We start from the raw sequence: 18,213 nt of genomic DNA, 5'->3' as shown, positions 1-18,213 counted from the left end.
ACTGAGTCACCCTGTCTAGGATCTGAGATTCTTCCACTTCTCAGCATTATTTGGGGAGATAGAAATGTTATCACACAATTCTGAGACGTGGGATTTATGCATCAAACCGTGAAGACCCTCAACAAGTGCAGCTTACCTACTCAGCTCAGTACGAAACCCTTGTGATACAAAGCACATGGACAAAGTTTCCTTCATCTATGGAGCCTTATACCACACAAACTTGGACAAGTACACTGCTCCCTATATAAAATCTACCTTCAGTTTACAGTTAAAAAGGTCCTCAACACTTTAGCAACTATACAGAATATGAAGGTTTATTTCAAAAAAGATTACATTTTTTTAACCAGGATACACAGATGCACTTAATGTAACAGTACCTTCTGCAAAAATAGGTTACATAATACTCCGAAATGCAAGGAACAATCTTATTCTCTAAAAGTTAGACAGCAGGCGTCTGAAGCTCAAATAGCCTTCAAAATGGAGGCAGCAAACACTGGTGACACCACAGAGCTAATGCTGCAAATGAAACCACTACCACTCAGCTGCAAACCACTCCCGTTCACACAGAGCCAAACAAAACAGCCTCGGTGCCAATCCTTTAAAATGGGTCTCAGTGCTGCAAGGAAAAAGTTGAATGATACACAAAACTGTGAAAAGTTTCAACAGAACTATTTAAACATCTTCTCTAAAATTGAGAAAAGCAATCATGTTAATTTTTTTTTAAAAAAGAAAAACAACAGTCAGATAGAGCTTTCAAGCAGTCAGAGGTCCTCCTCGTAAGTAGTCAAGTAAAGTTTACAGGAGATCTCAATAAATTATCTGGAAGCCTCGGCAGGAAGTTTGTGTTCAAAACCGCCGTGGAGGTCCACTCTTAAACGGCTTAAACCCGGAGCTGCTTCCTCTTGGCATGGAGTTGCCACTCATCTGTACAATCCTATTAACTGGGGATGCAGTGCTGAAAGGGAGTTTAAAAGGGAAAAGGGTCAGAACAATTACAAGAAATACCCTCCCAGCACTTAGCACTCCCAAAGGCTTCTCTGCTTTCCTGATCTACATCTAGACTCTAATCCTGTAAGGTGGATACCATTACTAACCCCTCTTCACCAAGGAAGAAACCAAGACCAGAAAGTATATCTTGTCCAAGACACAGAGCTAATATGTTGCGGGCAGCAAGTGTGTGACCTTGGCACTCTTATTTCAATGCCGGCTTCTTCAGAAGCAGGATGTAGAGCATATGACAGGACTCCAGCGAGGCTGGACCTCAGCCGCAGCAGTGGCAGTGGCAGCGGAGGCTTGTGCAAAGGGCACACACAGCCTCTTCAGGTCTCCTTCTGCTCCTCCCTCACTTTTTAAACAGGATGTAATTCTGGAGATGAGGAAAACCTCAAACTCAAGATCCTTCCTTTAGCCTCCACTGCTAAGTCCTATGACATATACCACTCTAACCCCACTCAGATCACTCCAGGCTCTACAGTCTGTTTTAATTAGCAGTTAAGGAGATGAAACACACTAGAGTTTCAAAAATTGACTACCAGGAAGTCACTCAATATTATTTCCAGTTTCTTTATCTATAGAGCACTATTACAGATGCCAAAAAATGTCAGGAAAAAGATACTCTAAAACTCTATCACAATGGAGAGGTGAAAGTTGACAGTGAAATATTCCAAATAAAACCAGCTAAAGCCGTGGTGGTGGTACAGGCCTTTATCCCAGCATTTGGGGGCAGAAGCAGGTGGATCTCTGCGAGTTCAAGGCCAGTCTGGCCTACAGAGAGAGTTAAAGAGAAACCCTGTGTCAAGAACCAAAAAGCAACAGAAATAAAATAAAAAAAATAAAAAACTAGCTAAGAACTCAATTTATTACCTACAGAAGCCGCTATGGTTTAAGCAAGTAAACGATACAACAAAACATGTGATCCCACAATCATGCAAAAGCAGTGTGAGTATCAGGAAGCTCTCTGGAAAAAGCGGCATCAGAAACACAATTTTGGACAGGATTTTTAATTTCTTCTAGGAACAAAGATCAAGGCTGAGGCATGTTTCCCCAGTCAAGGTTTTGAGGATGGCAGCACTAAGAGGTAAAAGCTTGAAGAAAAAAGAAAAAAAAAGAAAAAAAAAAGCAAACAAACAAAAAAATTACATGGAAAAGACAGTACCATCTGAAGCTCTGCTTGGAGGAGCCAGAAAGGAGGATCAAGAAGGGAAGAAAACAAAGGGTCAAAAGCCGGGCTGTGGTGGCACACACCATTAATCCCAGCACATGGGAGGCAGAGGCAGGCGGATCTCTGTGAGTTCAAAGCCAGCCTTGTCTACAGGGTGAGTTCCAGGACAGCCAGAGCTGTTACACAGAAAAATACTATCTTAAAATAACAAAAAAAAAAAAAAAAAAAAAAAGAGGGTTGAGCTGGTATGGTGGGGCATGCCCACAACCACACCACCTGGAAGGCTGAGTCTGAAGACAGCCCAGCCTACACATTCTAACGAAGCACATCACAAACCAAGCAACCAAAATACTGCCTCAAAATCAGGAAAGCAACAGGGTGAAAAGCAGCATCCGGTGAGGAGCCCAGAGCTTACATGGAACAAGTCACTGGCCCTCTCTCAGCAGCACAGAAGCAAGTGGCATTGCTATGAGGATGTGACATAGAAGTCACCAGCAGAAGTGCAAAGCAGCAGCTCCTCCAAACAAGGGCATGAGGGAGAGGACAGGAAAGCAGGTGAGGCCACAACAGTGGGCTTCACCAACAGCAATGTCATCTCACACTCTAGCGCTCTTTAATGACTACTCGGCTATGGAACAGCAGAAAAGGTCTTAACAGATTAGCTGCTCACCTTGAATGCTGGGTTATCATGCCTGCTCCTGACCGGCCATCACCCATTCGCCTTGTGTCATGGTAGCCAGGCCCCTGAGTGGGTGGGCCATGCCATTCTTTCCTTGGTCCACTTGTGTCCCGTCCATGACGTTCCACTACATGTCGTTCTTCAGGGTAGTGCTGAGGACAGCCCATAAAAAAGTGAGTCCTGGCCTCTTTGTCCCATGCACTAGCTCATTCTGCTGTGCTTTAACAGCAGAGCAAACTAGTAGACTGTCTGAGAATGTAACAGACGGAAGGAGTGACCACCCATTTATTCTGGCAGGGGCTCCTCTGGACCCTCATTTCTATGTTCACACCCACTACTACTCCAGCACTGTTTGGGCACAGCAATTTCAAATGTCTGGATAGATCTAAAGAGCTCTCAATTTACACAAGAGGTCAAAAGCTAAAGGGCAGTTAAGTTGGTTATATAATCAACACATCAAACCAACTTGCAAAGAGTATACAGAAAAAGCCGTCCAATTGTAGACAACACTGCTTAGTGCTATGACTTGTCCAGGATGCCCCACTATGGCTATATTTAGAACTAAGGACGAGAGGAGGTGTCAAAGCCTGCTGACACCTCGCTTAGGCAAAGCTGTTGGCATCCACAAAGGCTTAGAGACAATACTGGTCAAGGAACTAACAAACTAACGTTGAAAACTTCTGACAGGGATTCTGAATGTAGAGTGCTGGTCTAGAATAATTTCTTAAGTTCTACCCTAAATAAAGTAGAGTATCTGCATCATGCTTATTTAAGTTTGTTCAGGGTAACCAGCTTAATGGACTTGTGCAAACATTTCTCCTTATTAAGACAAATTAATACTTCAGAACCACTAAGCGCAAACCTACTTCATAAATGTGCTGGGTGAAATGATTTACAGTGACACTGTACATGCCAAGACTGTAAGACATTTTCTGTCTAAAACAAAAATGCTATCATTGAGAGCTGAAGTTCAGATCCCCAGAGCCCACATAAAAGCTGGGTAAGAAGCTGGGAATGTTGGCACACGCCCATAATCACAACCCTTGGGAGACAGATAGGTGGATCTCTTGAGTTTGGGAAGAAAAAGACTAGGTAAGAGCGGCAGCTGCCACCAGGAGAGGCAGAAGCACAAGGTCCCTAGAGCAGGCTAGCTGCCATGACTAGGCAGAATTGGTGAGCTCCAAGTTCAGCAAGAGACCCCGACTCAATAAATAAAGTGCAGAACAATGGAGGACACCAGCCACGCTTGCATACTCATGCCAACACCTGTGCCAAAAGATGCGATGAGGCCTGGTCTGTATTCAAGGGTATAACACAAACACAGCTCCAAATTCCATCTGGCATAGAACTTTAAAGAGTGCATTCCGTCAGACTAAAGATGCAGCTCAGTTGGTAGACTGCTTGCTAGCATGCACAAAACCTTGGACTGGAGTCCCAATGCCAGAGAAACCCCAGTATGTGCCTATAACCCTAGCACTCCAAAAGGTAGAGGCAGGAGGGTCAGGAATCCAAGGCCATTCTTGGCTTCATCCTCAGCATGTTAAGAAGCCAACCTGGAATACATGAGACCCTTTCTTTAGAAGGAAAAAAAAGCACATCCTTTCTATTCATGCTATAATAACCTCACTGGCATGACAGTATTTTACCAAGAGAATGCTTTAAGCTGAGTGCAATTTTTACATATTTGTATCATTTATAGATAATTTTCCTCTACTAAGCTCGGCAACTTAAAAGAATATTCAGGTCAAGAAAATATCAAAAGAATAAAAATTGGGATTCAAGAGATGATTCTGTGGTTCAAAAGCACTAGCTGCTCTTCCAGAGGACCAAGAATCAATTCCCAGCACCCACATGGTGGCTCACAACTGCCTGTAACTCCAGTCCCAGTAGATATGATGCCCTCTTTTGGCCTCTGTGAATACTGCATGTACAGAATACATGTATGCAAAGCATTCACATACAATACATTTTATCTTTTAATTAATTTATTATCATTTTTTTTCTAGGCAGGGTTTCCTTATGTAGCCCTGGCTGTCCTGAACCTTGTTTTGTTCAAGCTGGGCTGACTTCAAAATCAGAGATCTGCCTGCCTCTACCTCAGGAGTGCTGAGATTAGGGGGTGCACTACCATACTTGGCTTACAAAAATATTAAAGAATAGAAAGGGGGCTGGAGAGATTGCTCAGAGGTTAAGAGCATTGCCTGCTCTTCCAAAGGTCCTGAGTTCAATTCCCAGCAACCACATGTCGCTCACAACCATCTGTAATGGGGGTCTGGTGCCCTCTTCTGGCCTGCGGGCATACACACAGACAGAATATTGTATACATAATAAATAAATAAATAAATAAATAAATAAATAAATAAATAAATAAAATAAAGATTAAAAAAAGAATAAAAAGCAATTTCAAATGATTCTACTTGTCTATTTTTTGAAAACAGAGCAGAAGCAACTGACTTTTAATCTCTACTTAATATGCTAGCTTCAGCAGTACATATACTAAAATTGGAACAGCAGAGATTAGCATGCTCCCTGCTCACAGACACAGATCAAGTTATGATGTGTTCTGTGTTTTAAAAAAGCCAAATTATCATTTGGAAGACTCATTTAACAACTATAACTACTGTCAAAGTAGAACAAGAATTGCAATAAAAACAAAGTTTGAGGGCCAGTAAGATGGCTCGGCAGGTAAAGAACTTGCCATGCAAACCCTGGCCTGAGCTGAACCTCTGGAACCCATGTAAAACACCAGATGCAGGAGTCCACATCTCTAGTACCAGCACTCCTAGAACGGGAAGCAGAGACAGGAGAATCGCCTGCAAGCTTATAGACCAGCCAGTTTGAAACAGATTCTGCCTCAACAGGGTGGGAGGAAAGAACTAATTCCCAAACTGTAGTTCTCTGACTTCTATATGTACCATGGCACATAGAGGATCCCTCTCTCCCATATACAGATATAAAATATTTTATCAGGCAAGAATGGTGGCACATGCCTTTAATTCCAGCACTTGGGAGGCTGAGGCAGTTGGATCTCTGTGAGTTCAAGGCCAGCCTGGTCTACAATTGAGTTCCAGGACAGCCAGGGCTACACAGAGAAACCCTCTCTTGAAAAAAAAAGTTTTTAAGGCTAGTATTTCTTCTTTGGACAACTGATATTTATTTATAAAGAACGAACCTGAGAAACATCTGTTGCGGAAGTTGGTCTCTCAGTCATTCCAATTACCCAATCTTAGCCACAACAAAATGGTTCTCCATATGGACACTCGTCAAGAGCATCTCCTATAGGTTGGAGACGCTCAGAGGTTAAGGCACCAGCTGCTCTTCTAAAGGACCCAGTTCAATTCCCAGCAACAACATGGTGGCTCATAACTGTAACTCAAGTCTCATGGGATCTGAAGCCCTCTTCTAAATTCCATAGGCACCAGACATAAGAATGGTATACAGATCCATACAGAGGCTGGCAAAACACCCATGCACATAAATAATGATAAACATTAAATTAAACAATAGAAAGAGTGAGCATCTATCTCCAGTGCTTCAGTGTCTTCTAAAGACTCAACAGGAAGCAACCAGTTGCTTTTACCTGTGCTCCGCTTCCTCGGTCAGAAATGACTCCTCTGTCACCCTCTCTGCTTCCATAGCCTGAGGCACTACTGCGATTCCCAGGGGGTGCTCCCCTCACACTGTGTCCCGAGACATCTCTCCCAGATCGCTCTGGCCTTTCAACTCTGTTAACACAGCACAGGAATGGTCAAACCCTCATCTAAGAACCCAGTACACAGTACACCATGAAGCAGCAGCAGCACATAACTACCTGGACTCCCGTTTGTCAGTGGACATGCTCCCTTCGCTTTTCCAGGAGGTTGGTCTAGAAGGATTGGGCCCAGCTTCTCGAGGATGTCGCGGGTGAGCAGCCTCAGCTCTATCGTGGAGGATCACTGCTCTTCTTTCGTCTCTCTCCCCTCGCACCTCTCGTCTGTCTGCTTCTCTAAGCTCATTTCTTGGTGGTGGAGGCTCGTTTCTTCTGGAATCACCAAAGTTTTTGGGATACCTTTCAAAGCTTGGCTCTTCTCTTCGGGCTGCTGGTCTTGGTTTTTTCCCTTCACTTTGACCAACAAACCGTTCCCGTCTACTATTGAGAAACAAATGCAGATCCTCAGAAGCATTTACTTACTCTACTCTCAACTTCATCTGCATGACTTACAATAATGAAACTTTCTTAGGAGAAGTTACAGAGAGGCCACCAAAAAAGCTTCATTGCTAACTCCAATAGTTTTCTTTTAGACTGAGCTATGTCTAGCACAAAGGTTTCTTGTCCAGGAAAACTGGTATCAATCAATCGCTATCAGCCTGCATGTTTCACTGTTCCTGACAGCCACGGCACATCCAAAATTAGCATTCTCCACTCACACTTGTTGTTAGTTAACTTTTTAATTGGTTTTTATAAAGCAGAATCTCAAACTGCTGTGTAGTCTTGGCTGGTCTCAACTCTTCAGCCTGTACCGCTCAAGGACCCCATACAATTGCAGATAATAGGATACCTCTTCCCTACCAGTGAAAACCAAACTAAAAATACAATTGGTTCTGCACCCTCAGTTTTGACTCAGCACTTCTATTATTAGTATTACGTTATAGAGAACCAAAGTTCTGACTGGCAAAGGCTCCTGTCTCAAATGTGAGCATTCCAGTGTGTCCATTTACCTGTCAAAGGATGAAGACTGCACAGCTGCAGTTTCAGGAAACCTGCTCCGCTCTCGGTGACTGAAGTCAAGGAACCTGTTCTGCTGACGATAGTCAGATCCATGGCCAAATCGTGCATCTGTATCTAGAGACAGCTTTTTATTCTCGCTCCAGTAAGGATCATCTCGCCTTAAAGAGAAATGTTTGCTCATTTATACAAATTATTGTGTAATAATCAAACAGCATCCACTTGGAATCAAAGATACCATATTGGAACTATGGCTCCTGAACTCAAGACAGAATAGTGAGGAACTAGGACAGGACTGTTTAATTCTGTTGTCACAAATATAAGAGGAGAAAAACAGTTGAAAAGAGTGTGCCTGTACTTTGTGTGTGCACATGTAAGCATTGTCTGGGAGCACACAGACAGCTTTGTGTGGAGCAAAGAGGTCAATGTGGTGTCTTCCTCAGTCACTCTCCACCTTATTTTTGGAGACAGAATCTCTCACTGAACCAATTTTTCAATTAGTTGGCCAGAGAGCTCAGCGATCTGCCTGCCCCTGCCTCGTCAGTGCTAGGATTGCATAGGTGCCGGATATATAAACTCAGATATCATGCTTCCTCAGCAATCGCTCCGCCCATCTACTGTCTCTCAAGCCTAAACTACCTGTTCTCATGTCTTCCAATAGAAAAGACAACACCTGACATCACGTCATAAGGGATTCTCACCAGTGTTTTCAGTTACCTTCCTTCCCACTTAAAATGCTGGAGATGGCCCAGGGCTTGGCACATGCAAGGGAAGTAGGCCCTTCATCACTGAGCTACATCCTCAGCCCTCAGCTACCGTGAATCTCATAAAGACTGCAGAGGTAAGACCTGAGCATTATACTGGGTCCTATCAGTACTGCAATCCTTTTCCTTCCATGTTGGCCACGACCTTTGATTCTAGAGCAAGTGTGTTCTAATTCTCTAACCCTAGCTCACTAAGAACAAGATAGCAAGCGAGAGCACTAAGAAAGAAAGGAAGTACTACCTATGATCTACATCACGTGGGCGTTTCAAAGAATTCCTTTTTTCTTGTTCATAACGGAGCTGCTGCTGCTGCCTTCTGAGTTCTTCTCTCTCTCGAGCAATCCGTTCAGCTTCCTTACGCCGTTCCTTCAGATATACAGGAATGAACCAAATACAAAGTAAAGACAGAAGGTCAGTTTGCATCTGGGTTAAGAAACCAACCTAGAGAAGCACCAGGCAGATCACACAACTGGGGACAAATACATTAGATTTTAATCACCTAGACTAAAGCTACTGTTGGGTGACATTAAAATAGCAGGGGTTGAGTGGTAGAAACTGGTGAGCATTTGGGGGAGGTCAGTTTAGTTTAATAAATTGACTTAAACAAAAGCACCTAGCAGGAATGAGAGAACTGGGTTCTTAATACATATGGAGAGAAGTAAGTGTCATAAGCCCTGGGTGGCAACTATGCAGAGAGGCATTATTTCCTTCCAGTCTTGGGAATGATTCCCATAAGTAAGGAAGTACTCGTTATTTTCTAAGTCTGGGGTGGTGACAGAGCCTGGATTATAACTACTCTGGACTCAGTCCTATGCTCATACTACTAGGCTGCCATTATACTGCAGAGCTACAGGTCACTCTTCAGTGTACTTTTAACGAGTGCCTAATTCATTATCCATCAGGGACACTTCAATGCTCATTCTCATCTAGAGGCGCTTTACAGCAAGTAAAGCAAACTTGAGGGCAAAAATCACAGGGTTTGCAAAGGTGAGTTGTTCAAGATGAAAAGATTTTCTGACTGCACCTGTTCAATACGAATGCGTTCCCTTTCCAAGCGTTCGCGTTCCATTCTCTCTCTCTCTAGTTTTTGCCTTTCAATTTCTAGGCGCTCTCTCTCTCTCTGTAAGCGTTCCCGTTCTTCCCGTTCACGAATTATTCTAATGCGTTCACGCTCTCGACGCTCTCTTTCTGCAATCTCTCTTCGTCTAACAAAAATCAGTATTTAGAAATACTTAAATTATGCTAGCACTGTGTGAAAAATAATAGCTTTGATTTGAATCACTTTCCTTGTGATTGGCAATTTTAAATTTCACATTAATCTTAGTAATTTTAATGTAATTGGAAAGAACGCAAAATAAAACTTTAAACATATTCCAGTCTTATCACTTATTTATAAGTGTCAACTAAGCAGCTAAATTTTACACACTATTTGCCTTTTAGATGATTTTGTTAAATAAAAATTCCACCATAGTAAAAACCCAATAATTAGCATTTTTAAAATGTATATAAATGTATAAAGCTACAATTTTTCTTTTGGCTTTTTGTGATAGGGTGTCACTATATGTATCCCTGGCTGGCCTCAAACTCAGTATGTAGACCCGGCTGGCCTTGAACTTGTAGTAAACCTCTTGTCTCTGCATCCAAGTACTGAGATTATAGGTACAATTTTCTACAATCTACCACATTTCCTTATCTCCTTAAATAATGTATATACTTCATTCTGTTGTCTTGGAATTATAATCACAAACACAATTATAGCAAATGTTATATAATAGAATGGTGCCCTTAGGGGTCACTATGGCTGTACACTGGCTTCTTTCTAATACACAGTTCCAGGGAACATACTTTTGAGTCAGAGATAATTCAGTACAAACATATACTAGACCTTGCACAGTGCTTCTTCATTTCCTGACACTCAGGAAATCCACTTTTACATTTTTTGTCCACTTGCATATTTGCCTGTAGCAATTCAGCATTCTTAATGGGTCAGCACTATTCCCATAAAAACTGATGTGGCATTTTAAATGAACACAGCAGTCAATGGGCTGTTACTACCATTCAGTGGGTGAAGACCAAGAATTCTACAACACTTGATGATGCATGAACTGTCAACAGTTTTACAGACCGAAGAATGTGCTCCACAGAGCCAAGAATATCTAACACTTTTGAACCGTTTCCTATGTCACAGAGGAAGAATGCCCTTGAGAAAAAGATAGCCTAATTTAACTGTTTTAATAAATGCTAGGCTTATTTGCTTTAGCACAAATGTATATATTAAATTTTTCAATAACACAACTCAAAATTTATCTTTTTTTAAAGGGGGGGATTGTATTTTGTTGAGGGCTTTACCAAGAGTCATTACCATTTCAGAAATCACATCAAAATGCCCATATTTCTCCTGTTACATGACTCACCAATATGACACACAGAATTGTCTGCATCTGCAGCTTTCATATTCTCAGTGAGTCTAATAGGATACAAACATCTGTCTAGTTCAATGTATCTTCTATACATCTAAATATTTATATTTGGAATAGATAGATTTGTTACAAATCACTTTTATTTCACTTTAATATTACTGCTAAATCATCACCTTTTTTTTTTCTTTCTTTCTTTTTTTAAATTACAGGCAGACGACTTTCTTTCTCCCCAGGAGTATGAAGAAGGCACACCTCAACAGATTATTTTAAAGGGTCACTGGGCTGGGTGTAGTGGTGCATGCCTGTTATAGGTCAGCAGGAGACTGAAGCAAAAGGATCCCTTGAGCTCAGGAGTAAATTGTAAGTCTGAGCACACGAAAGACTAAAAATCCAATAGGCATGGGTTTGACGGGTCTGAGCGCCACTGCCCTATAGCTCTCCGCTTCATTTTTCCCCAAACCTAAGAGCTGAGTTTATGGAGGTGAGTTTTGCAAGAATCATTTCCTTTAGCCACACAAAGGCAAAGGTTGTAATCCTAAGCTACAGCTTTTGAAGTTCCTAACATCTGAGACTGAGTAGATGAAGTTCCACGAGTGATCCCTGTGCTGCATAGGTCTAACAGATTAGAAACACACTAGGAGATATTTCGTGTGGCACCCAAAAATGGGTATGTAGATATGAACTCATGCTGGTTTGCTGACACTGACAATAAAAATGGAAGCAGTTTTCTTTTGGTCTCTGATCAACTTTAATGAGGAATAGGGACTGCATTAAAGCTCACAGAGCAACTCAGCCTTCACTTGGGTACTAACTTGGGTACTTGGAGGTTTCCACCCTGTGACAGCAGTTAACACTGTAGCTTACTCTGATACTATCTGGAATTATCTTCTGCTTTAAGACATGATTTTTATGGCAGCATCTTTGGAATAGAGGGAAGAGCACTGGACTTGGAGTCAGACTTGGATCTGAGTCCCGACTCTGCCACATGGCATTGGAAGAGTCATTTAGCCTCTCCAGGCCTCTGTATTTTAGTATTAGATAGCGGGCTTAAGTAACTGTACAGAACTGAGTTGGAGATAACAGATTAAAATAATTTTGCAAGCTATAAAGTGTTATGCAAACTTAAGAAATCATTAGGTCATACCTTTACTTCCTGAGAATGACAGTCTTCTGGGGGACACAATCTCTAGCAGGCTGGATTATAGCTAAAGGCGCACATTACAGATAGCAGTCAAAAATGCTCCTCCTACCTTCTGAGTTCCACAGCTCGCCTCAGTCTTTCAAAACGAACTAAATGTTCTCTCAATCTTTGTTCCTTCATCTTTTCAAAAGGCAAGATCTCTTTCCTTCTGTAGTCTTTGTCTCTTTTTTTATCTAGGCTTGTCCTCTCCTTTTCTTTGCTTCTTCCATGAGCCTACAAAAGAAAAACCGTAGGAGAACATGAAGTTAAAATAATCTGAGGTCATGTATTTTGGGTTTCACTTGTCATTTAAGAAGTTCAGATGAGGGGACCAGAGGGGTAGTTCAGAGGTTTCGGTGGTTAGGGGTGCTCACTGTGCTTGCAGAGGACCCAGGTTTGGTTCCTGGTGCCACAAAGCAGCTCACAGCTGCCTGAGATTCTAGTTCCATGGGATGTAACACCTTCTTCTACTCTCTTCTCTCTCTCTCTCTGTGTGTGTGTGTGTGTGTGTGTGTGTGTGTGTGTATGTGTGTGTGTGTGTCCTGCATCTGTGAAGTACACAAAAGTTTATGCACTTATACACACACATAAAAAAATAAATAAATCAATAAAACACTTCCTAAAGTTCAAACAGCTAGTAATATTTCCTTTTAAAAAACGTAACTTGAACTATGTCTTTCAAAGTGGTTCGGAGATAACAGCTTCGTCTTTTGGAAGCAGACTTACTCTTTCATATCGGCTCCTTCTTGATGGCCTACAATGATCTCCCTTAGTTTGGTTTACTATCACCATATGTCCTGGACTCTTTGAACCTAAAAAAAGAGAAATACTTTAAACAAACAAAGTATCATTGAAAAGGAGCATGAATAAATTTGAATTTTCACCTTGTAGATAAAAAAAACTTTACTTAAATGCAAAGAAATCAAATTATTTAATCTGTTAACAAATACTTTCAAAGGATACCAAAAGATCCTAATTCAGTAAGATACTGAACATCAGTGGCCACTGCTCATATTTTCGCTCTTTTGTTCTGTTTTGCTCCACTCCAAACCCAAATCAGTTAGGACTTAAGGATTCAGTCAGGGAACTTGCTTAGAATAATAATACCTTATAGTAGGGAAGAAGACAGCTGGTCTATAAAACCCCCTTTTCTACTATAGGCTCTATCAACATTTGAAAAATAGTCCCTTCTAAAATACAAAACAAGCAGTGGACACAGTGGACCGAGAGAACGTGACGTACTTATCCGTTTCTTTTCCTCACTCTTTTTCATCGATTCTGAACTCTGGCCACTTGAACCACTGTCATTCTTCTCGTCTTTCTCTATTTTCTTAGTGTCTTTGTTTTCTTTTTTTTCCGATTTCTCAGATGACCTTTTCTCTTCTTTTTTGATAGATGCTTGTGTCCTGACCATATCATCCAAGACAAGAAAACAAAATAACTACTTTGTTGTGGAACAAGAGTCTTGCTTATCAGAAAGCGGTCTTATCTAGCGGCTCTCGGTCACCCTTACTTGGCGCTCCTATCGCTGGTGTTCTTTTTATCGCCAGCACTTCTTGAACTACTCTTTTCATCATTTTCTTTCTTCATTTCTTTCTTAGAAGGATCACCTTTCACCTGAAAAGTTTAAACAAATGTTTTTAAAATTCATAATTCATAGCTTTTTCTTAAAGTTGCATTATCTAAATGGTGTTGAGCTGGGCACAGCCTCACATGCCTGTAATTCTAGCACTTGTGAGGCAGGTACAGGTGACTGTAAGTTTGGGGATGGTCTTGGCAGGTTTGGAACTCACTACACAGCCCATAACAGTCTTGATTTTTCTGCCTCTGCCTCCCAAGTTCTGGAATTACAGCCATGCATCACCATTCATGACAGAGACATTTTTAGACGGAAACCAAAGGTTGACTCTTCTTATCTGAAATACTTGGACCAAGATCATTTTAGGTTTCAGATATCTGCATCTACTTTCCCTATTGATTTTGATTACAAGTACCACACTACTTTCCTTGCTGAGCATTTTAACTGAAAACTTTCAAAAGAACCAAATTCAAAATTTTTGACTACTAATGACACTCAAAAGGTTTTAGAGTTTGGATTTTTTTAGATCAGTCCTCTTCTTAATTTCCCTTTTTATAAACAGGTGGTCAGGTCACACTTACTTTCTCCACAGAAATCAGCTGTCCATGTAGCTCTGTACGATGGAGATGTGCAATGCATCTGGACACTTCTGTGCTTGAAGACATAGTTACAATGCCATAGCATTTTGCCCCAGGACTTCGAGCATTTGTAACTACCTTTGCACTTAAAACCTGTAAAATTAGATTATACTTCAGAATTTCATAGCTGTACATTCCTAAACCAGATCAGACTCAGCACTACGACCACTTACATGAAAGGGGAGTGAAGATGCACTCAGGGTGGAATTCTGTCCTCTCATTTTTATGACCAGCACCTACTTTGATAACATGTACTTCAAATATTCAAGGGAATTATTTATCTAATTCTCTACCCAAATATACAGCACAAACAAGCTTAGTTCATAAAATAAATAGTGCAAAATTACAAACAAAAAGAAATTGAATTTGAACCGGTTTTCTCACCATGGATATACCCTGGATCTCTTAGAGAAAATTATGGACATGTCTGAAGACAGTTTACAGAAGTCTTAAATCTTTCCTCTGAGTGACTTAAGTTTCAAAATCAAGCAAAGAGAAAAGAAAAAGCTGGGATTAAAATGTCTTTAATCCCAGCACTAGGGAGGCAGAGGCAGGTGGATCTCTGTAAACTGGAAGCCAGCCTAGTCTACAAAGCAAGTTACAGGAAAGCTATGGGTATACAGAGAAACCCCATTGAGAGAAAGGGGAGTGGGGAGGGAAGACAGGCAAAATATAGCTAAAAACTAGGCCACAAAATCTGTAAGGAAATCAGTAGCTAACTGACAATTTCAATACTAGAGAATGGTGGAAGAGCGAGAAGAAAAGCAGAGCTAGAACAAAGACATAATGGCAGGAGGCTGAAACGGAACCTGGGCAGTATTTTGATGAGGGTTGTTGGAAGCTTTAAGAAAAGCTGCTTTGTCCTACAGAAACTCGAGCCCACAGTCTTGTCATCATGTATATGGTATTCTCATGCAGTTTATATTCTGACTAGTGCCAACACTGAAGTACTGTTTTGTGTCTCTAAAAGCATACAACATATGCTACAGTTGATTACAGGACTATCACTCTGATAACCAATACTGGTTACTAATTTAACGAACATTTAAAACCTACCATGTATACACAAAATAGGGTAAGATCACTACCCTCAAAGAGCTAACAGCAGAGCAAGTTAAAAGAAGCAGGATGTATATTTGGAGAATGAAAGTGTAAGTAGTCACTTTCAAAGTAGAACGAAGCACAGCACTAGCTATTGACTGAGCGTTCTGTAATTGCTCTCTGCTGTGAGGGAGCCCAGTCATGGCACAAACCCTTCCTAATGAATCAACTCACGTATCTTCACAGCACTTAAGAGACTTATTTCACTGTTTTCAACACGCGTGTGAGCGCACACATACACACACGTACAGCATTAATGTTAAAAAAAAAACCTGTTTTAGTGACTTTAGAAGCTTTTACTCTTCAAATAGGAAGTCGTTTAGGCAAGTGTCAGAAACACTGAGAATGGTGGTTCCATGATCAGCAATAAAACACAGCAAGTTTTAATTTTTCTAGTTAATGGATAAGAACCTCCACAACAGGATATTTGTTTCCTCTGCAGTTCACATATTTTACTACCTAATTCCAGCTACTTATATTTTCAGAATGACCAAAAAGTCTCAGCATCTTCTAGATCCTTTGCACCATGATAAATAAAATACGGTTCTTGGTGCAAATGAGTATAGACTTGGAACTCAAGTTATAATCGAAGGCTCAGGGATACAAAAATATAGACTATAAGTCTAGAGAGATGGCTCAGCTTTTGGGAGCATTTGTTGTTCTCACAGAGGACCCAAGTTTGATTCACAGCATCCACATAGCAGCTCACAACTTTCCCAAGTCCAGTTTCATAGACCTCTTCTGATCTCCAGAGGAACCAGGCACACACCTGGTGCACAGACACATTGAAAGCAAAACACTCATACACATGAAATAAATCTAAATTTGTAAGTAAATAAGTAATAAAGTAAATATAAGTAAATATAAGAACTTAAAAAAGTGTAACATTTATATCTACATAATTATTTTGAATACTAAAAAAAAAAAAAAAAAGGTAAAAAGAATGTACCTTTCCATATTTGCCAAAGAGGTTCTTCAAATCAGCAGCTTTGGTATTAGAAGACAATCCACTGACCCAGATATTCTTGGTTGAGCTTCCACTGCTACCTCCAGCACTGCCCGTGCTCCCTAGGATGGATTTAACACCAGAAGTTTAAGTGCTTGCAGTGACTTGTAAGGCTCATAGGCTTCCATTATAAAATCCTTTCTCATTTAAATTTTGATAGCCTAACATCATAATATCTAAAATCTTAGAAACTTACCATTATAAAAATCAATCAGAGCAGTGAAAGAAGAAATCTGAATGTTCATACACTCCCTGTTGCATGAGTTCTAAACGAGTAAAAATTCCACTAAATCGTGGACATTTTCCAGCAAATGCTAACAACCTGTCCTCACACCATTACAATGAACTGGGGTGTCTGGAAGCAGTCCTGTGGCAATGAGCAGATTGTTCCAGGTTGGATATCTGCCATGGACCCTGAAGGGTCTGAGAAGTGGGAATGAAAACAGGGTGATCCAGAGTTGGGAACAAACATTCTAATAATTCACTTTCATTTTCTTTTTTGAGATAGGTTTTCTCTGTGTAGTTCTGGCTGACTTGAAAGTCAATATATAGACCAGACTGACCTCGAATTCAGAAATCTGCCTGCCTCTGCCTCCCAAATGTTGGGATTAAAGGCGTGCATCGCTACACACAGGCACCTTCATTTTCTACTAAAGAAAGGTTAGAAGAAAATGGGAATTATATGTAGTTGGATAACTTAAGACCTAAATCAGAAACAATCTTCTAAAACAATCATTAGAAGATTAGATACCTTAAAATAACTTAAACTAGGGAAATTATCATAGCTTATTTCTGAACGGCCTCCATACAGATATGGCTTCACACATACAAGCATATGAAGCACACAAGCTAGTTAGTGTTTACAGTGTTTTCTTCCTTTAGGGTTATGATGCAAAAAAACTTTCTAAGATGCTATGCACATACACAAGAAACAGAAAAAGTAAACATTTCAAAATTGCTTTAAAGTCACATGAGATAAACGCCAACCTCTGAAAAGTTGTGCAGTAAAGGCTTTTAGGGAGAATCAATACAAACGACTCAAACTGTAATGCAACAGTTAATGCTTTTCCTATTCTTGAGGGAAGTCATCAAAATGTTTTACTGTATGACACGCAACTTAGAAATTTGTGTAGCTACACATAACTAGCAATATGTAATTATAGGAAAAAGCTTTAAATAACAGGAAAGAAAGTACCACTTAATCAAAATGACTGAATTTCTCAATTTAAAGGATAAACCTTTTCTTATCCATTAACCCAAACTATAGAAGTCAGGGGTATTACCGTTACAGTTACTGAATCAAGTCAATCATTACGTCAAACTATGAAACATACCAATATAACACAAACCAAAGCAATATGCCAGGCGGCGGTGATGCAGACCTTTACTCCCTGCACTTGGGAAGCAGAGGCTGGCCGACCTCTGAATTCGAGGCCAGCCTGGTCTACAAAGCAAGTTCTAAAATAGCCAGGCTGTTACACAGAGAAACCCCATCTCAAAAAACCAAACCAAACCCATAGCAATGCATGAAATTCTTACGACATCCAGGAAGATCTGAGGATTTGGCAGTACACAAGAGCAGTGCATGTTCCTTTACACTGCTTTCTGAGAAAACAAATGTTCCTCAAGCCATCATAGCAGAAGTACAAGATGAAGCCATATTGCTCATGGGCACAAGATAATCAGCTAGTTCCGAATGACAAGAAATAATAATAAGCCCCCTAGGGGAGCATGGGGAGAGATGCTCAAAGAACAACATACACTTGAATAAAAATTCTTATGTAACATACAACCATGTACAATTATGAAATAAAAACACAATGAAAAAAATTTAAATTATTCCTCGGATCTTATAGGAATTGAATATAAAATTATTTCCCTACATAAAGACAACCATCAACACTAAGTCAAATTAGGAAATGAACTCTGAAGCAATTAAATACTACTATAGACTTGCTGTGTTAACATAAGTATATCCTA

At 40.5% G+C, this 18,213-nt stretch overlaps 1 protein-coding gene across 6 annotated transcripts in view; it reads right to left on the bottom strand.

Moving 5' to 3' along the window:
• Nucleotides 1–296: 296 nt before the first annotated feature.
• The window catches only part of Sltm (SAFB like transcription modulator), a 46,479-nt gene continuing 28,562 nt past the window's right edge, over nt 297–18,213 (bottom strand). For 4 of the 6 annotated variants that reach the window (XM_038321252.2, XM_038321254.2, XM_038321249.2 and 1 more), the window contains 13 exons: nt 16,177–16,295; nt 14,070–14,219; nt 13,423–13,526; nt 13,152–13,315; nt 12,636–12,721; nt 11,980–12,143; nt 9,334–9,514; nt 8,551–8,675; nt 7,539–7,706; nt 6,652–6,969; nt 6,421–6,565; nt 2,832–2,992; nt 297–955 (listed from right to left, as the gene is read on the bottom strand). In XM_038321252.2, the coding sequence (XP_038177180.1) occupies nt 847–955; nt 2,832–2,992; nt 6,421–6,565; nt 6,652–6,969; nt 7,539–7,706; nt 8,551–8,675; nt 9,334–9,514; nt 11,980–12,143; nt 12,636–12,721; nt 13,152–13,315; nt 13,423–13,526; nt 14,070–14,219; nt 16,177–16,295 (1,994 nt within the window). In that variant the 3' untranslated portion in view covers nt 297–846. The remainder of the gene's footprint in view (nt 956–2,831; nt 2,993–6,420; nt 6,566–6,651; nt 6,970–7,538; nt 7,707–8,550; nt 8,676–9,333; nt 9,515–11,979; nt 12,144–12,635; nt 12,722–13,151; nt 13,316–13,422; nt 13,527–14,069; nt 14,220–16,176; nt 16,296–18,213) is intronic. The other 2 variants (XM_038321250.2, XM_038321253.2) reach the window with 1 other exon arrangement.

The sequence above is a fragment of the Arvicola amphibius genome, chromosome 3, assembly GCF_903992535.2.
Source record: "Arvicola amphibius chromosome 3, mArvAmp1.2, whole genome shotgun sequence".
NCBI classification, from domain to species: Eukaryota; Metazoa; Chordata; class Mammalia; order Rodentia; family Cricetidae; genus Arvicola; species Arvicola amphibius.
This window is presented reverse-complemented; position numbering and strand designations above follow the sequence as displayed.